The 25,913-nt window shown below is 44.1% G+C and overlaps 1 protein-coding gene across 8 annotated transcripts in view; it reads right to left on the reverse strand.

The window, feature by feature from the left end:
- Positions 1 to 25,913, reverse strand: part of RAPGEF1 (Rap guanine nucleotide exchange factor 1) — an 82,410-nt gene that overhangs the window by 52,066 nt on the left and 4,431 nt on the right. For all 8 annotated transcript variants that reach the window (XM_042478460.1, XM_042478459.1, XM_042478455.1 and 5 more), the window contains exon 2: positions 935 to 1,074. In XM_042478460.1, the coding sequence (XP_042334394.1) occupies positions 935 to 1,074 (140 nt within the window). The remainder of the gene's footprint in view (positions 1 to 934; positions 1,075 to 25,913) is intronic.

Genomic DNA, 25,913 nt, shown 5'->3' on the forward strand with positions numbered 1-25,913 from the left:
AGGTAACAAGGGGATCAGATGTTTTAGATCTGATCCTAGCCAACAGGGATGACCTGGTTAATCGGGTGCAAGTGGTGGGATCCTTAGGAGGGAGTGATCATGTTCTCCTGGAATTTGTTATATGGTCAGCACTCCATATCCACTGATTTTTTTATCCACGGATTCAAGCATCCACGGCTTGAGAATATTCCAAAAAAGTATAAATTCCAATTAACAAACCTTGATTTTCCATTTTATATAAGTGACACCATTTTACTATGCCATTGTATTTAATGGGACTTGAGCATCCACAGATTTTGTTATCCATGGAGGGTCCTGGAACCAAACCCCAGCATATAACAAGGGTCCACTGTACAGTGGAAAGGAGAAACCAGGAATAGTCAGACGTGCATTCTAGACTTTAGGAAAGCTGATTTCAGTAAATTTAGGGAAAGGTAATCCTGTGGTCAGGAAGTTCAGGGCAAATGAGAGCTTCTCAAAAGGGAGATATTAAAGGCACAATTTCAAACAGTTACAATGAGTAAAAATGAGAGGTGTTTCAAGAAAACAGAATGGATGACTAAAAAACTCTCAACTGTTTCTTTCACACTAGCCAGTACTAGCCAGTATGGAGAAGTAACACAAGAGGTGCAATCCAACACCCAGAAAGTCACATGTAATATAGACACTAACAGGGCAATTAATCAACTCTCTAGGATCCTAAAGTACTACATTAGAACCCTCTCAATTCTGTGACAATATTTGGGCCTTCTAGACTGGGGTGGAAGGTGGGGCTTCCCTGACCCTGCCTGACCCACCATCATGTTATGGTCATTGGTCCAGAATTGATGAACTGATCAGGAGATCAACTCATCAGTTTTGGACCAGTGGCCATAACATCTCCTGTGGGCTCTGCTCCTGAGGACATGACCTTGTCCATCACCTTCTGGCTTACCTTGTTCACCACTTTCTCTGGGGTCTTTATTAGTAGGTCAGGCTGCTTCCCTTTCTTGGAGGGTGTCCGTTTGATTTTTGGTGAATGGAATTTGTCCATCAACTTCATGGTGAATGAAGACAGGTGGGAGCGCTGAGAGTCTAAGAAAAAGAGAGACGGGGTTGGAGCGGAAAGAACAGAGTGTTATGTTAGTGCAGACAGAACCCCTACGTGCCCCAAATGATATGTCTGGTTAGAGATTGCAGGTGTGAATAGGTAGCTTCAGAAGCAGATGTGGGCCCTCCTACCCTTTGCCAGCAAACCTCACCTGTTTAGCTGGACGTTACAAAGGATGTTCAGACACATTACCCTGAGGAGCTACAACTGAAGGCTCTCCACACAATTTGGTTTTCTCATAGCCTTCTATTCAGAGTGCAGGATGTGATACAAGAGACAAAGGGCCTTGCTTTTCAGAATCTCTGGAAGGTCTACAGCATGGTGTACAGCACCAGCTTTGCTTATTTACTCTTCCCACCCACAGCATCTCCAGAAAAGGACAGAAAGACAGAGATGGGACAGTGACAGCTAGCCAGAACAGACAATACAAAACTAGATGGGCCCATGGCCCACTTCCATACATCTATGATAATTCCAGTCCATATATTTGCAAAGAAGGGGCTTAGACGTCACTAAGCAAAACCTATGGATACCTCTGCAAGGATGGTCCTGGGAAAGAAGGATTAAACCTTCTTCTCTAGCCAACAAACCCACACCAAATCTATCTAGCCCATCCACCATCATCTGGCTTCAGAGGGAGAGAGGCAGGCCAGATCCATCAGGTCTAGCCCAAACTAAGTTGAACAGCCCTCCCTCCAGCCCATCTGCCATGGCCATGGCCCCAGAGGGAGAGATGAACCAATTAACCTGATCTTTTCCCCACCACCATTCCCTTCTCCTTCTGTGTCATGTCTTTTTAGATTGTAAGGCTGAGGGTAGGGAACTGTCTAATTAAAAAAAAGTTGTAAGCTGCTCTGAAAGCATTTCAGGCTGAGGAGCAGGGTATAAATACTCAAAATAAATAATCATTTGATAAAAACAAGTGAAATTAATTTTCTTCCATGCAAAGCTTACAACTGGTATCACTGAACAGAACAGAAAATAATTCTAATTATTCTTTTAAATGCAGAAGTGATGAGGGAAAGGAAGACACAATATAGTAGACAAAAAGGCAGAGGCAAGAGAGATTCATCAGGAGACAGCAGGGTAACTCTAGGAGAACAATATATAAGACCAACAGAAGCAAACCCATAATATCAGTTAAGAGGATATGACTTTTAGTTCCAATTCTCCACTCCACTGGATATTCCTAGGGAGCTGGGGATGTTTAGCCTGGAGAAGAGAAGTTTGAGAGGTGATATGATAGCCCTGTTTAAACATTTGAAGGGATGTCATATTGAGGAGGGAGCAAGATTGTTTTCTGCTGCTCCAGAGACTAGGACACAGAACAATGGATGCAAGCTCCAGGAAAAGAGATTCCACTTCAACATTAGAAGGAACTTCCTGACACTAAGGGCTGTTTGACAGTGGAACACACTTCCTTGGAGTGGTGGAATCTCCTTCCTTGGAGGTCTTTAAGCAGAGGCTGGATGGCCATCTGTTGGGGATGCTTTGATTGAGAGTTCCTACATGGCAGGGGGTTGGACTGGGTGGCCCTTGTGTTCTTCCTTTTGTTGCCTTCCTCTGTTTCTCCACACTGATTATTCTAACAGTTTTCTTTGTCTCCACACACAAGTCATTAAACAATTACAATCAGGGTTCTGACTCTATTTCTGTTACTTTTTACTTTTACTTCTCCTCTGTCCCTAGCTTCCAAACACACAACTAATTTCTGCAGAGAACTGTTGAAGGGGCACAGAAGCCAAAGCAATGTGGAAAAGAACCTGAAGCAATCAGCATTCTGATCATTTGGCTGCTTAAAAAAGAAAAGAAAATGGGAGGGGGGATCTATTATGTAAGGTTTCTCATCCCACTCATGGCTAAAAGATGGGCTTGCAAGCCACAACAGCACCACTACTGCATGCTAGCAGGTATTTTAAACCACTTAGATGTGAAGCCAAACAAGCAAGCAAACTTGGCAAGCACCACTCTAACAGGCCAGCAAGGGCTCAGTGCGAAGGCAGGCAAGCTGAGACAGCAAACAACAGGATAGCACTCAAAGATATCAGTGACAAAAGCAAACAGATTCCCCCTCTGTTCTTCAGCTCTTTCCAAGGATGTGATTGATGGCTTGCCCTTATTTCTCCCACTTTGCTGGCATGCCAAGAAGATTCTATTCTGGCAAAGAATTAAGTGTATTAAGAACATTGTTGTTGTTGTGTGCCTTCAAGTCCTTTATGACTTACGGTGACTGTAACATGGGGTTTTCTTGGCAAGTTTCTTCAGAGAAGGTTTGCCATTGTCACCCCTTGAGGCTGAGAGACTGTGACTCATCCAGTTTTTATAGCCGAGTGGGGATTCAAACCCTGTTCTCCAGAGTCACTGTCCAACACTCAAACCACTACACCACAGTGGCGCTCAAGAACATTAGATCTCACCTTTATAGCAAATTCCTGGTTCTCATAGCTGAGAGCAAAATGCACCACATTTCAAATCATGAACAAGTTGTGAAACAGCCTTAAAAAGCATGGATAACCAGGCAAAGGGCTATGGTTTGACCCCTGCTGAAAAAGCCTTTCTGGATTCTCTGCACCTTAATAATTCCAGACCAGTAGCAAATCTTCCTTTTTTTGGACAAGGTAACTGAGAAGGCAGTTGACTTCCAACTCCAGGTGCTCTTGGAAGACACACACTTCCTCAACCCATTTCAAATTGAAGAGTTGCGACTGCTATGGTCACTTCAGTGGATGATTTTTGTCAACACTGACAGAGGGAGTGTATCCCTCATGGTGCTCTTGGACCTCTTAGTGGAGTTAGATACCATTGACAATGGTATCCTTCTGGAATGCGGGGGTGGGGGGGTAGTGGGGTTGGGAATCGGAAGCACTGTGTTGCAGTGGTTCCAGCCTTACCTCTCAGGAAGGTACCAGATGGTGGTACTTGGGGATAGCTGTTCCTCAAAAAAAGAGCTGTTATATGGTGTACCACAAGGTGCCATTCTATCCCCAATGCTATTCAACATCTACATGAAACCACTGGGAAAGATCATGCAGAGGCATGGAGTGAGGTGCTAAAAGTATGCTGATATCACCCAAATATACTTCTCTGTGCCTTCAAAAACAGCTTCAGCTAAGGATAGTATATCTCTTCTGAATGAATGCATGGAAAAGGTAATGGGTTGGATGAAGGAAAAAAATTGAAACTGAATCCAGACAAAAGAGAGGTGCTTATTATCAAGGGTCCTAATCTGAGGCCTGAGGTGTGTCAGCGAGTTATGACTGTGGACACGTTCTCCCTGAAAGACTATGGTTCTCAGTTTGGGAGTGCTCTTTGATCTCTCTCTCCAAAATGTCAGCTCAGACAGATAGATGTGACAGATAGTGCCTGTTATCAGCTTTGATTGATACACCAACTGTGCCCTTTTGGAGGACCTAAAGATGGTAATGCATGCGCTAATAATCTCAATACTGGATCTCTGCAACATGTTATATGTTGGGCTACCTTTGTGCCACGGCTGGAAACTCCAACTGGTTCAGAATATGTCAGCCTGTTTAATTGTGGGTACATCCAGGAGTGATCACAATACACCAATCCTAAAATCACTCCACTGGCTGCCAACTAGTTTCTGAGCATAGTAAAGTATTGATTATTACCTGAACAGCCCTACATGGTTGGGGTCCAGGTTACCTACACAACTGCCATAGCTACTAGCAAAGAGGTAACCCCTCTCTACTGTTCTGAAGAAGAGATTCTGGTTTGATATAAAAATACAAGAATGCTGGATTCCATTATGAAGCAGATTCCACATAGTGCCAAGCCAGGTCTGTTAGCACTGGGCAGTCAAAGATGCAACATCTGGAGGTTGGCTGGAAGAGCGGCCGAGTCACACAAAAGAATCAACAGCTACACACTTCCTCCAAATACTCAGAACACCATAAACCACAACCTGGTAGAAAGAAGTTGTTTTCCCTCAAACCCTGCCACCACACGCATACACACCTTGCAGCACAACGCGAGCCTCCATTTTCGCAGGGGGTCTGGAACGGATCCCCAGTGAAAACGGGGGACCAACTGTAATAATAATAATAATAATAATAATAATAATAATCATCGTTCATATCTATTTTTTTTCTGTTGACTAGAACAACTACGAATTAAATTCCAACATCTGGAAGGCTGCCATCCCCACACCCCAATTTAAAGACTGAGTTCCAGTCCTGGAGAACAGCGGGATATAAATAAATAAATAAATAAATAAGCAAGCAAGCAAGCATCCCATCAAACTACAGTCTTCCCTCAAGTACATAAAGCCTAGCCTAGTAGGCTGTGCATTAACTAGAAAATACAACTGGAAAATCCTCTTCCTTCCTTCTGATGGGTGGCAGAATGGTTTATGCAGGGGTTGCAATGGAGGGAGCAAGCAAGTTAACAGAAAGTGGGTTGGTGAGGGAGGAGGGGGACACACAGCATCACCTCAGCCAAGGAGAACCAAATGCAAACAAGCATTCTGTCTCCTCCAGGAACGACCTAATACAGACACCTGTCACCTTGCATTTTATCCGTGTGGCTACTACTCAGTTTCAAATATTTTCCCCCAATAAAGAATATTACTGGGACAAGCAAGCCCCCAAGATTTCTAGTCCAGAAACTTGGCTGACTGTCTCCAACAGCAAATGTAGCATGTGTGTGCGCGAATGCATGCACACGCTTGCTAAATTTGGCTCTTTGGCAAGGAAAAATGTGCCTTGCCAGCCTGCTTCTGAACACGCTCCAGCTGCTGAGTCAGGGCCTCAGTGCAGCTTTAAGGCTTGCCTCGCCACAGGCCAGCACGTGCCAGACTCCTGACTTCGTATGAAAAAGGAAGCAGCCTCCTGCTTCCAGACAAGAGCTCCACAATTGGAAACAGAGCATTAGCCACAAGGGCCAGCCATTCTGATTCACTTCTGCCCTCCAAAGCCAATGCTGTACACAGAGCCAAGCTGACATTTCAGCACACTGGTGCAATAATAATAATAATAATAATAATAATAATAATAATAATAATAATTTGCAATCAAAGAGTTGGAAGAGACCACAAGGGCCATCCAGTCCAACCCCCTGCCATGCAGGAACTCACAATCAAAGCACCCTTGTCAGATGGCCATCCAGCCTGTTTAAAAACCTCCAGAGAAGGAGACTCTGACTCTTGGCCAAAGCAAAAGACTTCCTGGGAGGATGAAGACTAAGCATCACAAAGATGGCAGCTGCACAGATCCAAGGAGCAGGAAAGAAGCAGGCATATGGTGGGACATGGTGTAAGTCACTCTGCTAATGAAAAAATGCCATTCTATACAGAATCAACTATACAGATGCAGTTGATGTTCTGAATCTTCCTCCACAAAAACTAGCACATTGTGAACATGCATCACCTCCACTAACCCACAATCTTAATTCCCTACTTGACCTTTCAAGGGCAAATTTATTATAAGCTTTTGAAAGCCATTAAAAAGAAAACAACAAACAGACAGTACAGCACATTGTGCAAGGCTTGTTCCCCTCGAGCAATCAGATTTCAAACGCCTGCTGAAACAAAGCAACAAACAACATTAAAAAGACAGCAGGAAGGATGGCAGTATAGCCATTCTTGGGAGTTCCAAAGCCTGTAGGCAGCCACCAAGACAGCCTTCTCCCAAATTCCCACCTGTGAGGATGGTGGGACGGCAACAAGGGTCTCCTGAGAAGATGTAAAAACACAGACAGGTTCATATGAGAGAATACAGTCTTTCTAATAACCTGTACCTGAGTTGTATTATTTGCTTATTTAGAGTTTTAAGGGGCTTACAGATTGCTAATTTGACAGCTGCCTACCCTCTGGTTGACATTCTAAAAAGGTATGTCACAAAAGAGGAAGGGATTGGCAGTGGCAAAGGCATCAAGTCCAGCAGACACTGTCAGTTCCTCTCTCTGTGCAAGACCAACAGACTGGAGAAGGGCAGACATCCCTGTCTTCAAAAAGGGGAAAAAGTGGATCCCAATAATTATCGTCCAGTTAGTCTGACATCAATACCAGGAAAGATTATAGAGCAGATCATTAAACAGAGAGTCTGTGATGTGGATATAGCACATCTTGATTTCAGCAAGGCCTTTGACAAGGTTCCCCATGACGTTTTTGCAGACAAGCTAGTAAAATGTGGGCTAGACAACATAACTGTTAAAAGGGATTAGTAATTGGTTGACCGGCCAAACCCAATGGGTACTCAGCATAGCTGTTCTTTGTCTTCAAAGGAGTAGCTAATATCCCAGAGGGCAGGTTCAAAATTCAAAATGACCATAATAGATTAAAAAGCTGGGTCAAAGCTAACAAAATGAATTTCAAGACACAGAAATGTAAGGTATTACAGTTAAGGCAAAATAAAATAATAATAATATAATAATAATAATGAAATGAAATGTAGAGATATAGGATGAGGGACACCTGTCTGAACGAGACTACATGCAAAAGGGATCTAAGAATCCTAGTAGACCACAAGTTAAACATGAGTCAACAGTGTGATGCAGCAGTTAAAAGGGCCAATGCAATTCTAGGCTGCATCAATAGACTTATAGTGTCTAGATCAAGGGAAGTAATAGTGCCATTCTATTCTGTTTTGCTCAGGCCTCACTTGGAATACTGTGTCCATTTCTGGGCACCACAATTCAAAAAGGATGTGGACAAGCTGGAGCATGTCCAGAGGAGGGCAACTAAAAATGATGGAGGGTCTGGAAACCATGCTCTGTGAGGAGAGACTTAGGGAGCTGGGTATATTTAGCCTGGAGAAGAGACGGCTAAGAGGTGATATGGTAGCCTTGTTTAAGTATTTGCTGGGCTGTTCCTTGCAGAGGCAGCCCAGGTGGGAAGAGGCTGGAGGGACGAAGGCTTGCCCTTCCTCCTACTATATTGACTGGCGTATAAGTCCAACCAGGTTTTTTGGATCAATTTTTTGCCCTAAATTTTTCGACTTACACACAAATATATACGATAGTCCAAAATAAAAACTACAAGAAAAACTGGTTTCTGAATAGGACAGTCTTAAGATCATGTTAAATTCTTCATCTGAAAATATTACAAGCAGCTTCCACTTTGCACCCTGCAACCCCCCTCCCTTCCACAAGCCAGTCAAATCCTCACACCTTCATTTTTTCCAGCTCAGGACTGATGACACTCAGAGGTGATGAAGCTTTTGACAGATTACTCAGACGTTCCCAATGCAGCCCTCTCCTGGGAGGACTAACAAGGCTGTCACTCCCTTTTATTAACAAGAAGGCCACCAAAACCTTTGGGGGAAGCGTACTATATCCTCTGGGTGAAGCGCTGCAACACACAATGCTGTGTGTGTGAGTGGGGAGGGGAGAGGAGGATCTTTTGGGAGCAGAGGTGACTTACGTAATCTGTTACACAACGTTGCCCATTAAAATGGCATTTCTCTCTCTCACTCACTGGGCATCTCTCAGTCATTTCAGAAATAGGAAGAGGCAGAAAAGGTTCAATTAAACAGGCACTGCAAGAAAGGAGGGAAGAGGCCTCCTGGAGGAGTGGAGCAGGAGGCTGGAGGTAGGCAGGACTCCAGACTCCCAAAGAGCAGTTCTTTGGGGTAAAAACAAGAGTCACCATCTTAGGTGAGAGAGACAGCCCCTTTCGCCATGGGGCTACAAGAAGAGGACACAGAGATAGCCTCCCCATTACTAGGCCTACTGGGGAGTGGCAGAAAGGCGAGAGAGAGCATTGTCTGGGGCATCCACCACAGAGCATTTCCAGGCTTATGTTTCAAGGTGAGGCTTCCCAAAGGGGACATCGTGCCCACCTTCTGCTCAACAAAGGATATGAATCAAAATATTTTCAATAATTTAGTGTGCGTATTTATTCAGGTAGATTCATATTTTAACATTTTATAAGGAAATGGCTCTTCTCTTCCTCTTCCTCCTCCCTCAGGCAGAGGCTCCAAGCACCCTCCTTGCCTTTCTCTTCTCTTCCAGGACAGAAAGTGTTCAGGGAAATGGAGCAGGAGTAGTAGGAGGGGAATCAGGGTCCACAAGCCCCGCAACCCTCTTGAGCGACTCTCACAGCCCCCGCCCCGGATCTGTTCCCACAGTATGAAAACCACTGACTTAGACCCCTGTCCCTCTTGGAAAGAAGGGGGGACCCCGCCCTGCATTCTTTGGCCATTTGGGCCTGGGTTTCCAGGTGTGAGCCTGGCTGGCTGGAAGGAAGCTGGGACTCTAAAAAGAACCCTGTGTTGCCAAGGACTGTTTACCTGTCTCCACGGCAACAGGGTGATGTCATTGCCTATCTGCCAGAATAGCGCACAATGGCGCATAACAGCAAACCATTCAGCGGGGGGGGGGGGGGGGGGGGTTCAAGATGGCCCTAGAGGTCTCTTCCAACTCTATGATTCTATGAATAAGAGCTCAGATGCATTGACATAGAGAGAGAGAGAGAGAGAGAGAGAGAGAGAGAGAGAGAGAGATTGTGTGTCCTTTCAAAGGCTCCAGAATGTCTCCACCATGTGCTGGCCCTCCACTAGCAAACTCCCTGCAGATGAATGAAAGCAGAAATGGAGCCCCAAACAAGAAGGGGACAAGGGGCATTTACCAGCCAGCTCAGCAACACTCTCTGCCCCAAAAGTCAAGCATAGCAGAGCAGCCCACAGGAAGCAAAGTGGGAGGACTGGAGCATCCCGCAGAGAGCAAAGGAGCCCGGCTGGCCACCTGAAGAGGAGCACTCCTGTTCACAGCTTCTGGGCGCCAGGTCCCCCTCGTCCATTTCAAACCCAACATGCGGATCTGAGGAATCTACCTGGCAGATTTATTTACAGTGCAAGGAAATCCATTCAGAGCTTTACTCTGGGCATCACTTTCTTCTTTTGCAGACACACTACCTCAAAATCTTTTTTGAATTTGCACCCGAAACCTATCTCCCTTGGGCTTAGTGTCCTGCAGCTGCTTTTAAGTATCCAATGCTATCCTGGGCTTGCCATGGGCACCAGAAGAGATGGGACAACCTCTCTCCCTTGTTCCCTCACAGTGATTGACATCCATAGCAAAGTGGGGGTAAAGGGGTATAAAGCTATGAGAAGGCAAGCATCCCCTTTGATCTGGAAGTAATGGTGGTTTCTGGTGTTGATATGTTTAAAAGGGCATTAGATGCAAAGTTGAGAGAAGTCCCTTATGAGATGGCTTTTAGCCACCGTGACTAAATGGAACCTCCAAATTCTAAGGTAGTCTACCTCTGAATGTCAGTTACAGCCAGAATGTGTGTTGTGTAAAGTATGTTCCTGCAATTCATCTAGGGCCCCCATTGTGGGAAGGATACTGGATTTTGGCATGATCCAGAGGAGTCCTATTTTTGTAAAAAGTTTGTGGAGGGGAGGAAGAGTGTGTTGGTAAGCTTTACAGTTTAGTAGATTGTGTTCAAAATGTAACTTTTATTTGTTTGTTTTAAAAAGTAAATATATTTACAGTACTTTATTTCTACTTTGCTTGCTATTTCTCTTTTCCATGTCTCCTCTTCCTTTCCTTTTTCTAAGCTGAACAGCACTCTCAAGCGTTGGAAGCTTTCCTCACGGTGAAGTTACTCTAGTCCCTTAACTGTTCTGGATGTCCTTTTCCACACTTTTTCCAGATATGGGACAACCAGATAACCATGCCAAATCATACAACGACTTAGTAGAATTCAAGATCACCTAATGAAACCTTAGTAGACCTACCGGTAATGAAACCTTAGTAAACCACACCAAATAATAGAACAACTTAATCGAATTCTATAACATCTACTGAAATGGATTGACAGTAGATTCAGGACAAAGGTAATAGGAGAAAGACAGCTCCTATAAAGAGCAGTTGAAAGAACTGGGTTTAATTCCGGGCCCTTTCTACTACACAGTTATAATACCATGATTTTACTTTAACTGCGTTGGCTGCATTCTACAGAACTTGGATTACAGAGCTGGTGAGGCACTAGACTTTGCTGGTGGTGGTGAATTCTAAATACCCCTCACCAAACTGCAAATCCCAGTTTCATAGGATACTGTCATGGGCATGGCACTTAAAATGGAATCATACTGAAAGGAGCCATGAAGAAGAGAAGAGTGGGGAGGAGGCATGGTGGAGCTCTTCAACTACCTGAAGGACTGTCACAAAAGAAAAAGCTGAAGATTTGTTCTCTGTTGCCTCATAGATCTAATGGGCTAAAGTATACAGGAGGGCAGGTATCAGCTAACCTTCAGGGGAATGGGTGATAAGAACATTGTTCAGTGTTCAGAAGAGATGTCTGTCTCCCACCTAAGGTCTTCAAGGGAAGGGGCTGGACAGTTTGGTTAAGACTTTCTATGACAAGCAAGAAAGGGTTAAAGGAAATGGCTCATAACACACCCAGCAACTCGGAGTTTCTATGACTTCTTGAAATAAAGTATATTGAATTTATGGAATTTTCTCCCACTAAATCTCAGCTGCTGGGGTTAGTAACAACAGGAAAGGACAACTTCCTCCATGTCCGGCTGGGAGGCTTCCCTAAAGCATCTGGCTGGCTACTGTGGGAAACAGGATGTTGGACTGGGCGGAATGCTGGGCATGTTCGGCAAGGGCTCTTCTTATGGTCTGTGACCAGGCACACGAACTTCCACAAAGGCAAGCTGGCTGGCTATTTATTTGCATTAACTGGCTCCCCAGTGGCTGTGGTGGGGAACATCTGTACTGCTGCTGTGATACCTTATAGCTTTTTAGTTCGGAAGAAATCATGAGACGCAAGGGGGCTAACAGGATTCCACCAGGTCCTTATAAAGTCCAGAAAGAATTTGGCTTGGCTTATCACCCTGAACTCTAAAGCCACATGGTTCAAACTGGCCACTGTCCTGCCTGTGTCTTGTCTCACCCACTAGGCTGTTAGTCATGACACCTAGAGTAGAAAATCCACACACGGCTCCAAAAATTGTGGGGGGAAGCAGATTACACTGCATATGCTGGTATACCAACACAGCAGAGGAGGAATGGTGCTTGTAATTCAGAATGAACATAAAGACAAAAGCTCTGGAGTGCCAGCAAGGCATCACCTCCCTCTTTGTCTTAATCGCCTTTAGCAGTGGCATCCCTAGGCATCTTAAAGGGAAACAGATGAATGCCACAGCCCATTTCTGCCAAAAGGTAGGTGTTTGAGGAGCAGTGCTGTCACTCAGGAAAATGCAAACTGTTGCAGTTTCTTCTTGCTTATCTGATCCTTCTCATTATTAAATTTGCCATCCTGATCAAACTCTGATATTGCTTGGCCATACACATCCCAGTTTTCATCTGTGGATATCTACAAGTGAACCTTTCTGGATCCCATGGTGAAGTGTGCCTCCAGCTTTACTTCCAACGACACACACAGAAACAGGGCATGAGTATCTCAGATAACAGAATTCTGAGAAACACCCAGGATCAACATAGATTTAACAAATGTTTCAGGCTTGCATCTCTAAAAACAATATTTTTGCCAAAGATTTAACATATCAGACATATGCTTTACACATTCTGCAAGCTAAAAACACAGAACACAGATAACAGTGGAATTCTGAAATCCAGACCATTAAGGGCAGCTCCATAGTAATTGTAGTTCATGGCAAATTTGAATAATATTTTCTTTAGGAGCTAAACCATCCAGTTAATAAGTAAAATAAAATGAAAGAACAAAAAACCACGAAGGCACCAAATGAGAAGCTAAAGTGGCAATAAATCCACAGGATGAGGCTGGGGGAGGTTAGGAGAAAATACCATCTTTTCATTCCTTTAAAAGCTTAGACCAGCAATCTGTCGGTGTTTAAATGCAGTTACCGCTCAGCTTATTAAAGCAATATGCCCTCCCCAAAGCAAAAACCACTTTAAGTGATTGTTTCTACAGGTTTCAACTAAGCCCATCATTCAGACCATGATGCCAGACTTGAGTTTTAAAATATCTCTTCACTTTTGTTATAGCCCTTTCCTTGTGTGCGTGCCCATCCACATGGCTGGGTGTTCCTATAGCTTCCCTCCTTTAATCTTTGTCTGTTCCCACCTTATCAATGTTCTAAAGAAGAGTCACTCATTTAACACAGCCCAACAACAAAAGGAAGCTGCAGATTGAATATCCCTTACCTAAAAATCCAAAGTACTCTAAGATCCAAAACTTTCTGAGCCACGACGCAAGTAGAGTAGCATGTACCTGCACTGTATTTGCAAGGTTGGAAAGAGATGCAAGGATGTGAAAAGGTGGGAATCCACACCTACCACTATTTCACAGATTCCCCAATCTTGCTCCAGCCTCACTATGTCTCATTTTGTATATGCAAACATAGATATTCACCTTTAAAAAAAACCCTGAAAAAATCCAAAATACAGAAGACTTTTAGTCCCAAGCATTTTGGATAACGGATACAAGCTATACTGTGTTCAGTGACTTTTAAAGATTACGGCTTCCTTCAAGGAACTCTGGAAGTGGTTACAGCACCAGGATTGTTGTTGCTATGTGCCTCCAAGTTGTTTCTGACTTATGGTGACACTAAGGTGAGCCTCTCGTAGGGTTTTCTTGGCAAGTTTCTTCAGAGGGGATTTGTCATTGCCATCCTCTGAGGCTGGGTGAGTGTGCCTTGCCCAAGGTCACCCAGTGAATTAACAAGGCCGAGCCAGGATTCGAACCTTGGTCTATGAGAGGTATAATCCAGCACTCAAACCATTGCACCACACTGTCTCTGTAGGACTGACATTAGGAATTCCAAAAAGGCTTCTCAGAGAGTTCCTGTTATGGTTGTTTATGTAAGAATACTTAGGAAAGTATAGGAAGCTGCTTTATCCTGAATCAGACCATCATCCCTCTGTTGACCCCAGTAACGCCAAGCAGTGACTAGGAGCAATGCCTCTCCAAGATTTCAGGCAGAACTCTTTTCTAGACTTGATCTGGAGATTGCTGGTGGGCATTCACTCCAAAGCTCTACCATGCTAAGCTTCTGCAGTTAGATTCAGTTTAGGCAGCATGGTGTGCCATCTTTATAAGACAGATGGATAGAGGGAGCCCTAAAGAAAGGCATGGCAATACACTGAGGTGTTCTGGGAAGGCATTCAAGGCATACAAGGGCAGCAAGGTAGCATAAGGAGAGTCATTTTTTAGAAAGCAAGAGATGGGTGAAACAAGTAGAGTTGAGAAAACAAGGTCAGAGTCTGGGAACACTGTAGAGAAAAATCGCCAGTGGAAAGGACAGGTTGGTTACCTGTAACTGAGAGGATGCCAAGAGCACTGTATATGGTTAATTCTGTTGAAATATACATTTATAATGTTTTAATGCAATCTGATTCAAACCTCCACATTCCCTTCTTTCCAAATGCCCAACATGATGGAAGGAGAATAGCCTCTCCCTTTTCCTGACAAGGTCCTTTCAAATCAGATCAAAATGTGTTGGAGTGGAGGTGGCACCTCCTCTCTCTCTCTCTCTCTCTCTCTCTCTCTCTCTACACACACACACACACACACACACACCAAAACCCACACCCTGCTGCCTCTCTAATTAACAGGGAGTGGACAGCAGCTGCCCATAGCCTGAAGGCCTGAAAGCTATCAGCCTGCTATGTCCAGGACCAAGTGACAGGGAAGCACATTAACTGAATTGCTGGTGCATGCAACAGAATTGGCTGCACTGATGGAATCAGCACAAGAGGACAGAAAAGAGGGCTGCTAACAGCAACCCCAGAGAATGAGTATCTCTGGGCTGATTCCAAACTGACAAAACCTTGGAAGCCTAGGATAGAAGCAGTTGTGGTGGCAAACCCATCTGGCTACCTGCTGTCAGGAGACAGGGTACGAATAACATTCCTGACTGAGCCATGCAGTTCTCCTCTGAGAGAGTCCCTGAGCCTGGTGCCACCTGGTGCGGTGGTGGGCAAGGCTTCCAGGCAGGGCTTCCACAAGGTGTGTGTGTGTGTGGGGGGGGAGACAGGCTTAGCAGTATTGAGCATGTGCACATGCACAAACACTCCCACCTCTTTGCTGTGGCCTGGTTTTCCTCAGGGAAGTGCTTAGAGTGCTGGACTGGAACATGGTAGGCACATTCAAGTCCACAATGAGCTATGAAACTTCTAAGCCAGTTTTACACACACTCTCTCAGTGTAATCCACTTCACAGTGTAGTTATGAAGATGGAGGAAAAGCAAGATATGAACAAATAAATAAGTAAAGGATGTCATACTGAAGATGGAACAAGTTTGTTTTCTGCAGCTTAGGGAATAGGACCCAGGGCAATGGATTCTAACTACAGGAAAAGAGATTCCACCTCAACATTAGAAGGCTTTTAAATGGAGGCTGGATGGCCATCTGTTGGGAATGTATTTGTGATTGTGTGGCAAGGAGTTGGACTGGATGACTTGGGGTCTCTTCATACTCTATGATTGTATGATTTTAAGTCACAACCCTAATTCAAAGCTATCATAGGGCAAGATTTCTTCAGAATAGATTTGCAATACAATTTGATATACAAGGAAATACCATGAAGAAGAAGAACAGGTTGCATACCTGCAATTGTTGTTCTTTGGATGGTCATCTATGAACTTACACAAACATGGCCATCCTACCCTCCTTATGTGTCTTGGATCTTGGTTCTAAGGATGCTGCTATGCGGCATCCTTAAGAACTGAGGGAAATGAACAGGAAGGGATAGAGCCAAGGGCCTCTCTTTACGGGTAAGGGAAATTCCACCTATGCTCGATCCCCATAGGAAATAATGGGGTGCATGCATGTGTCAGAGTGGTGCGCGCACCATTGCTTCCCCCCAAGCGGCTTCCACATACGCTGGAAGTCGTGTAAAACACATCCACGCATGGCGTGGATGAATGTACATCTATTCTAGAAGGGTTTGCAGATGCCCTGCACAGATGCAGAACACCTCAGAGTGTGCGTTCATAGATAACCATCCAAAGAACTACAGTTACAGGTATGCAACCTGTTCTCCTTCTTCACAGTGAGGAGCTTTCAAACTGTGTTTCAACGCATTTAGTGTTGGAGGGTTCCCTTCAGGGGTTTAGACCTCTACAATTCATTTTAAAAGGCCTAGTAGATGGTTATAAGAAGGATTTCTGCCTGACACTTGAGAGATCAGTGGATACTCAGAACAGACAAAAGTGGGCTTGATGGACAAATGACTCCATTGCATAAGGGAGTTGGGTATGTTGTTGTTATTTCCCATCAAGTGGCAAATAATGGCAGCCCTATAAATGAGAGGAAGACACTGGCTTGGGGACAGGAACCAGCTAAAGAAGGTTTTGCTGTTGCAAGGGCTAGAAAACTGCAGCCAGCCTCTGCTTTCCAGACATGTGGAGGCTGTGCTCTTTGGCCACATGCCTCTGCAGAAGAGAGTTAGAGATGCTCTTGGGCAGAGAATAGAAGCATTATTTTCTTGTTAATATACAAACAAGCACCACACAGCTTTAATAAAACATTTCATTGTGTGTATGTGTGCATATATTGTGCTAATCAGGATCCTCACTCAAGAAGATGCTGTTATTTTCTCATTATTAAGCAGCCTGACAATTAGCTTGTTCTTTGAAAGAGCAAGTGAAGCCAGAGCTGATAATGCGTAGAGTCCTGACTGTGTCACAGCTGTAAGAAATGCCTGGATTGTGCATGCATGCCTGTTCAGGTACTTCTAGTGAATAAGTACCTTCTTGAGCTGACTGAGGAAGGTCTCCTCCATAGTTCAGGCCAGCACAACTTGAAACAGTTCACATTAGATCTAATCTACTAGCCCTATGACAGAGGCATCTCGTGACTTTCTAGTATTTCCTTATACATAGAATGGGAGAATGGCTGTGACGCCCCTGCATCTCCTTGCCAGAGCCTGATTCTCCCCTGAGGAAAACAGCAATGGCAAGGAAGTGCCAAGGGGGACATGGATGGAAGTGTGCTTGGACTGCCTGAGGCTCCTTGCCACAGGCACATGACAGCAACTGAAGGTGAGGACCAGGCTCCTGGCTAACAGAAAACTAGCTTGGACAGCAAGGGTAGCCAAAGTTTGCAGACCCCAGGCACATTCTAGGTAGTGTGACCTGTTCCTGTTCCTTACCCCACAAGCCTGGACTGTACATAATAAGACATAATGCATGGTTGTGGCAGTGCTTATCAGGCAAAGATGGGCAGGGTAGGCTGGCTACCTGTCTTGCATAAAAGCACACCCCCCCCTCCATTAATGACCAGCAACCTATCCCTAAAACGTCAAGGAGCAACAAGGTTTCCCAGGGCACTGTCTAGGAGAAATCTATTTCAAGTTAAGCTCAGTTCATCAAGTTCAAGTTCATCAACCAGGGATGCACAAAATGTCTGTCAGTGAAAGCAAAGGGATGCCCTGCTAAGTTGGGATGCACATTAACAGTCCCTGTTGCTGAACTGCTGACCACATGTGACAGTAACAGCTTTCAGAGCAACCCCGGATGGTTATGACTAAAAGGGCAGAACAGGGCTGGCTTGGCCCTGAGCACAAACCTTCCACGGTCTGGGCACCCAGTCGAGACCCAGAGCACAAAGGCTTCCTTATGGAACTGGGCTGCTCACAATGAAGCCACAGTCATTCAGATTTATCAGGACAAACATTATGGCATTAAATGGCAGCTGCTGAATAAACTTTTCTGACAAGAGGGGCTTTTAAAAAGCAAAACCCCAGCCTCACCACTCATTATGGAGAGAATGCTCCAAGCGACGCAATATAAGTCCGAAGTGGCACAAAACACAGATCCTTCAACTTTGCCTAGCTGCCCACTTCAAGACCACTGGTTAGTGCTCTTCAGCTCCAGAATGTTCTGTCTGCAGATCTAGACAGGTACAAGAACCAAACTTGTGAGTCACAAAGACCACAAAGAAGAAAGACATTACCCTATAAGAGCAATGTCTCCTGTGTACGCAGGGGAGAAAAACTCAGGAGAAGATTCCCTCCTTTCTGTCTGCTCCAATTTTGTTGTTGTTAACAGCCCTGAAATCTCCCTGGAAGCCAAGCTATCAAAACTGAGGCTCTTGTACTTTGGCCACATTATGAGAAGACATGATTCACTGGAAAAACCGATAATGCTAGGAAAGGTGAAGGGAAGAAGAGAGGAAGGCCACGTGCTAGATGGGTGGAAAAATGAAATGCAGAGATATAGGATGGGGAGAACCTGGCAAATAAGTTTGAAAAGTCTCACCACAATTCAAAAAGGATAGTGACAAGTTGGATAGTGACCAGAGGAGTATGACCAAAATGGTGAAGGGTCTGGAAACTATACCTTATGAGGAAGACTTAGGGGGCTGGGTAAGTTTAGCCTGGAAAAGAGACAGTAAAGAGGTGATATGATAGCACTGTTTAAGCATATGAAGGGGTGACACTGTGGATGGAGCAAGCTTGTTTTCTGCTGCTCCAGAGACTAGAACACTGAACAATGGATGCAAGCTACAGGAAAAGAGATCCCACCTCAATATTAGGAGGAACTTCTTGACAGTTAGAACTGTTTGACAGTGGAACACATTGCCTCAGAGTGTGGTGGAGTCTCCTTCGTTGGAAGTCTTTAAACAGAGGCTGGATGGCCATCTGTCAGGGATGCTTTGCGTGTAATTTCCCTCCTTGACTATAAAAATAAAAATCAATGTGAAAAGAAAGGTTTGCGCGCCATTAGGCATGTGCCTCTACCAAGAGTTATATGAAATGAGGCTTCTAGCTCCTCCTCCTCCCAGTGACCAAAAGAAATGGCTCCCACTCTAAAATTTTAAGCTCTTACCCAAGCAAAGTGGACACAGAAAAACCAGTCTACCCTATTTCTGGCCCCTTCTAATTTTATGATTTTTGGAGACAGGGGCTACAGGTCGAGGTCAGAATTGAAGAACACATCTTAAAGCCTTAATTCACAAAATCTGAAGGTCACATTTCAATTTAACATAAAGGTTGTGGTGCATATAGAGGGATTCCCATGACTGGGGAGGGGGTGGCGGCAGCACTGTAACAACTGCTTTGGGCAAAATGAATAAAATAAGAGTTCAATGAGGTTTCTTCAGCTCCCTGTCGAGGCTACTAAAGACTTTACAGCCTCTAACCATCTTAGCTTGAGACGTGTTTCACTCAACACAGTGCTCAGCTTTCCAAGAAATTCCTCAGCTGCTGCCATCAATGGAATAGAAGTGTTTGAGTCATTTGACAACCTGTACACTCAAATTCTCCAAATTCCTATCAATTTTTATGGAAAAGTCTGATCAATGCTTCCTCTACCACAGGTTGGCAAAGATTTCTGCCTCAATTGTGTTGTGATCTGCTGTAATGACAACCCTGCGCTAGAGGATAAAGAATCTTTCCATAAAGAAAGTGAAAGCAACTTTAAAATACATATCAGTTTCTCAAGATGGACAGCAGCCACTGGCAAAAAGTCCTGCTCTCAGCAGCCAGTCAGGGTACTGCAAAGCAGAGGAGATCCAGTGTGGCTCAGGGTTTGGGTGTTGGACTAAGACTCTTGGAGACATGGGTTCAAGTCCCCAGTTATTTATTAAATAAATAAACAAACTTGCTGACTGGATGAGTGGCTCACAATGTGCTTCTGTTTTTAGCACAGTTGCAACTACGGAACAGGATGGCAGCAATATAGATAAGGTGTGAACAGCAGAAAGAAGAGGCAAAACATGTGATGTGACTTCTACTGTCTCCATTCAGAGTATCAGCCCTCACATAGTATGTGTTGTTTATTTTCAAAACATGCCTTGTAAACATCATTAAGCACTGATCGCTTAGTCATCTGTTCGCTGTTTCCATTCCTGACAGCTTTATTTTAAGATTCCTGAATGTTTCCAAACATTTTTTTTTCAAAAAAAATAAAGCCAAACTGGCTGCTCTAAGAATCACAGAATTATGATGTTTCATGTGCTGAATTTGGCTGCTGCAGAAGAAACAGATCTCACCAGCACCACTGACCTAGAACAAAATTCAAGAAATTCCACAGGACTTCAAAACAAGACACTTTTGCTGCCATTTCCAAAAGAAAGGGGTCTTTTCTCTGAAAACACAAATAAATCTGTTTAAGAATATGAAATAATATTGCCCAAGGCACAATTATCTGAGCCATTAATTAATTATTAACAGTTATAACATTCGCTTGTATTTTTTTATGGTTTGAAACTTGTATTTTTTCATGGCTTTATTTGCTCCAAGTCAATTCCGACTTATGGCAACCCTATTAAGGGGTTTTCTTGGCAAGATTTGTTCAGAGGACGTTTGTCTTTGCCTTCTCCTGAGGCTGAGAGGATGTCACTTGTCCAAGGCCACCCAGTAGGTTTCATGGACAAGCTGGAAATCAAACCCTGGTCTCCAGTCATAGTACAAAACTCAAACCACTATGCCACACTAGCTCTCAGTTGTTACAATTGCACTTTTCTTCATTTATACACAATAAAAAATCTATGGTAATGAATTTCATAGGGTTTTTCCTAAGCAAGGAACATTCAAGAGGTGGTTTTGCCAGTTCCTTCCTCTGAAAGAGAGCCCACAGTACCTCGTATTTGTTGGTGGGCTCCCATCCAAGTACTAACCAGGGCTGACCCTTGTTAGCTTCCAATATCTGATGGTGCCTTTATAGTATTTAGACCTCCTGTCTGTGTGAATGCCCATTTTTATCCTTAGATGTGCACTCTTGGAGCCCACATAGTATAGTGGTTTGAGCATGAGACTGGGACTCTGGAGACCAGGATTCAGTTCCCTGTGCAGCCATGGGTGACCTTAAGCTAGTGACACACTCTGAGACCCAGAAAACCCCATAATAGGTTCACTTTAGGATTACTGTAAATCAGAAACGAAGGCATCTAACAACAGCAACAATGCATGTTTGAGAACGAAGTGCACAGCATGGGTAAGGTACTCTGTTTAGCCCCAAGGGACTAAATTCATTTCAGATATGTTTTTGGGAGCCAAGTTCCATTCATGGGCAGGGCCAAAGACAAAAGCATCAGCAAAAGTGCTGGCACTCTAGTATGGGATTAGAAATGCTCACAGATGTTATTAGGCAATTCAGGCAAAATGACCTTAATACAGTAAATTAGAAAGTTGGATCAAAAACTAAAAAAAAAATGAATTTCAGTGGGGAGAAATATAAGGTATTTAGGCAGAAAAAAAATGAAATGCACAGATATAGGATGGGGGACACTTGAATTAACACGACTACACGTGAAAGGGATCTAGGAGTCCTAGCAGACTACAAGTTGAACATGAGTCAACAGTGTGATGTATCAGCTAAAAATGCCAATGTAATTTTAGGCTGTATCAATAGAAGTATAGTGCTAGATGAAGGGAAGTAATAGTGCCACTCTGTTCTGCTTTGGTCAGGCCTCACCTGGTATACTGTGTCCAGGTTTGAGTACGACAACCAAAAAGGATGTTGAGAAACTGGAGGATGTCCAGAGGAGGTCAACCAAAATGGTGAAGGGTCTGGAAAACATGCCTTCTGAGAAGAGGCTTAGAGAGCTTGATTTGTTTAATTTGGAGGAGAGATGGTTAAGAGGTGATATGACAGCCCTTTTAAATATTTGAATGGATGCCATACTGAAGATGGAGCAAGTTTGTTTTTTGCAGCTCCAGAGAAAAGGACCCGGAACAATGGATGCAAGCTACAGGAACAGAGATTCCACCTAAGCATTAGGAGGAACTTCCTGACAGTATGAGCTGCTCCTCTATTTCCCCAGGTATTTAGAGGCCAATGACTATTTGCAGCAGAATAACATCTTGTGTGTCTGTGCAACAAGGCCCTGAATGTTCAGGACAAGCTATTCCAAGTATGTCCACAGATTTCCCCAGTTGCTGAAAGTTACCAGCACAAATGAATAATTCACTTTACAGCTGCTTCCAAAGTCAGACAACTGGAAATGCAGACTCCTACCCATACATTTTTTAGAGAGGTGGAAAGGAAGACTGCTAAAACATTCAACAGCTATCTACACTTATGTAATCGCCCTCTCTCCCTCTGAAAAGTCAAAGCTTCCAGAGCTCACAGAAGTTGCATGCATATTTTGGCAAATCTTGGGATCATATCTGTCACGTGCCAGGAGATCAAAAAGGTGATGCCAAGTCACAGATTCATAGTCTAAGAAGAGACCACAAGGGCCATCCAGTCCAACCCCTGCCATGCAGGAACTAGAAGGATAAAGGAACTATGCAGTAGTCCCCAAACTGTTTCCAAGGACCATCTTCAGAGGAGATAGCCTGCTGTTATCTGCATGAGTCATTGTTCTAGGAGTGCTCCTTCCAATCAGGAAGCATGCATAAATCAGAGACAGATACAGAAATTAGGGGAGGAGGTAAGAATGAAGATTGCTTAGCTTATTTTAGTCTTCAGAAGTCTGGAAAACTGCGACTTAAGACAAACTACGAGGACCAAATCTTATCTATCTTGTGCTCAAAGTCCTCATCCCAGATTATTAGGCAGAACATTCTCAGTCTCAACCTAGTGGGGTCACATCGTAAGGCAAAATCTCAGCTGAACTACTGATTCTCCCTTAAAGCTCTTCATTGCATGACAGTCATCAAGTTAAAACAAATCCAGTTTCTAAATACAAAGTACATTCCTCAGGCTATTTTAATGCCATTCAGACCACACGTGCACAGAGATTTACTAAGATATGAGAGGATAATGCAACCCACAGAAGACATGAAAGAAAGACATTTCACTCCTAATCATTCAGAACTATGATACCAAGGGCTGGTGTACAAGTATATGCATGCACACAAATGCACATCTGCAATCTTTGTACGGATCTCAATTCTTACACTAAGCATTAGATTTCATGTCCTTCATGATAGCCATATTTAGGTCTGGTGTGTAGTTTCCGGCTCAAGCTCCAGCCACTGCGTTTGAATACCCAGGTGCATGTCTGAGTCTGTGCACAACCTCTGGAAAGTGAAGGTGGTTACAGCTAGGCCTGTACAGTGCCACAACAAGCCAGGAAGTTGTGAGGCCCTCCCTCTGATTTGCTAAACTGCCAGAAGGAGTGGAGTGCTGTCATATACATCCCACTCAAAATACAGGCTTCTTAATAGTTCTGTCATGGCAATCTTCAAGCCACCGCCATCATCAGAACAGCACATGCTCTTTCAGTCTGAAATGTGGTAAAGTAAATACTTTAGTTTTAAAATAAGAAAGCACTTAGAAGGGAGTTCAATGGCAAGGACTGCTATTCATAAACAGACCAAACTAGAAACAGTGAACACCCCTCTCATTTTCCATTGGCTCAGAAATGAATTGTTCTTCAAAAAAGGGTGGAAAACCATTCAGTCAATACCCAGACCAGTGCAAAGCTGCAGTCTTGTACGGCTCAGTGTAACATAATAGTTCCGCATGGCCCAACTCCACAATGCTTACCATATAGCGTCAGAGGTGTGTACCCCCCGCACTTGATATGGCCGTTCGATACCTCGTGGTGAATGGGTAGAATCAGAGAAGCCATATGTCCCCATTGCCAGACACAAAATGATTACAGAAGTGCTGAGATATGCTGGGATCTGGGCACCAACGTCATCATGTCATGTTTGCTTATGTCCCCATAGCCAGAGGTTTTTTCTCTGATTCAGCCTGCTCCCCATGAGACACAGAAAGAACATCGAGGGAAAGGTGTGCCTCTCAAACTATATGGTAAGTTGGGGGGTGGGAAGGCTTTGGGCTCTGTGGAGGGAGGGAATACCAATCCCTAAAGTGCCCCAAAACATGACATATGCACGCACAAGAAAACTTACCCTTATCCATGGGTTTGTCCCAAACAGAATGCCAGCCCAAGACTGCTAACTCTTTCTAGTTTCCAGGCCAGTGATGGTCCCAAGCCTAACCACCTAGAGGGACCCTTCAGCTGGGAAAGCCCCCACCACAATAAGATGATGGTGGGTTTTTTGTCCCAGGTTCCACCCTTCCCAGCAAGTAAAAGAGGTATTTCCCTGTTGCTTTCTTGTCAGGCTGCAGTAAAAAGTTACCCTTGAGCAAAAACTGTTCTGGAAGCCAAGTATCACAGGGATCACTGGGGTAGGAACAGTCCCTATCAGCATGGATATTTACCTCCTATCTCTAGCCTTGCTAGGGGTAACTCTTCACGGAAAGGTTCTTTCCAGCCTAACCATCTAGCATAACCCATCTAGCATAACCTGAGAACAGCTCAGAAAATTAATCTATGTAGGCATTCATATTTGGGGGAAATAGGTCAAATCTTTCATAGTCCAATTTCAAATGTGATTAAAAGACATTCACTTAGTGACAGTAAAATTCTGTTCAAGTCACCCAGTAATTTTTCTTGATGTAATGGTTTGAACATTGGAGCACTGGACTAGGACACTGGGAGATCAGGGATCAAATTGCTGGTCAGCTATAGAACTCCACTGGGTGACCGTGGGCAAGTCACATGCTCTCAGCCTCACAAGATGCTAGCGCAAGCCTCCTCTGAAGAAACTTGTCAAGAAAAACCTGTGATAGGCTCACCATATGTCAGAAATTATTTGAAGGCAAACAACACATAACACACAACACATACATCCAATAACAAGCAGAAGCTCTCTCTGCAGAAGTAGCATATATTGCCTCCACCAGCAAACCAGGTCACAAGCGGCAGCTTTCAGGGAAAGTGGAAGAACCGAAAGACACACCAACACCACAAATTGCTTTGCTGGCAGCAGGAGGAGGCAGCCACCACCCCTTCAGTCATGAAAAAAAGACTGGCACAATAGCCCCATGGCAAGACCAAATTATGGGTTCAGTAGGAAAGAAAGACTCTGGCCAAAGGGCAGCAGCCAGGTCTGACACCAAAAGATATTTTTACAGCGGCTCAGTCCCTCTAATCTTTGAGAGAGGGTCCAAAATGACTGTCCACACCCAGAAAATAAATTTAGAAATTGTTTCCAATTTCAGCTTTTCTTTTAACTCGTAAGTCAGCTGCCTTGCATTCCAGGAGGCTCCAGCTGTCTCTTCTCCACTCTTCCTGCCCCAACCCCAAACCTCCGTCCTTTTCTCAGACCATGACAGACTCATCACAAGGGGCCACATTTGTGCATGTATTTAAGGCTGCTTTTTTTAATTCAACAACAGCCAAGCCAGCTCTTCCTCATGCACCAAAGTTCAATCTTTACAGGATCTAGAACCTGCATTCAACTTCAGCATGTCATATACTAGAGCTTGCTAGCATATTCAAACTAGATTATACTTTTAGCCACCATGCACAATAAGATTTTGACAACTGAATGAGAAGAGAATTCAGTTAACTTAAGTTGCTGCTGCAAGTGCATACAGACACCTTAGACCAACAATTTCAAATTACTGTATTATTATTATCACCATCATCATCCTACTTTTTATCCATAATTGGGACTCAAAGTGTGTTGCAATTTAAAAACAATACAATTAAAAACACAATTTTAAAAGCCCTTGTGACTACCCAAGGAATCACTCAGCAGAAAAGGCTGCCTCTACATCTCTACGATTCACTGATCTGGCCCTGGCTTCTGACCATCAGACTAGACCCTACAGGAGGGGCAGGTGAAGCTGCCATATGACAGCCAGACCACTGGTCTGCCTGGGTCAGTATTCTCTCTCCCAGTAGAAAGGGGTTCACCAAGGTTTCACACTGAGAAAGTATCAGGAGCTGAGGAGGGATATTGCATTTGGGTCCTTTTCCACATAATGCTCTGCCCTCCGGCTATGGCTTTTCTGCTGCTGACTACAACATTCTGCTACTGACTCTACAACTTCACTTCCATTGCAGACCTGTACTTACTGGTAAAGTAAGTTGCCTACTGAGTCTCTGGATGAATTACTGCTCCTTCCAGCAGCTGGCACATTCAAAATAGTGGTTCACCGAAGAGGCAAGTTAC

The sequence above is a fragment of the Sceloporus undulatus genome, chromosome 7 (assembly GCF_019175285.1).
Source record: "Sceloporus undulatus isolate JIND9_A2432 ecotype Alabama chromosome 7, SceUnd_v1.1, whole genome shotgun sequence".
Classification (NCBI taxonomy): domain Eukaryota; kingdom Metazoa; phylum Chordata; class Lepidosauria; order Squamata; family Phrynosomatidae; genus Sceloporus; species Sceloporus undulatus.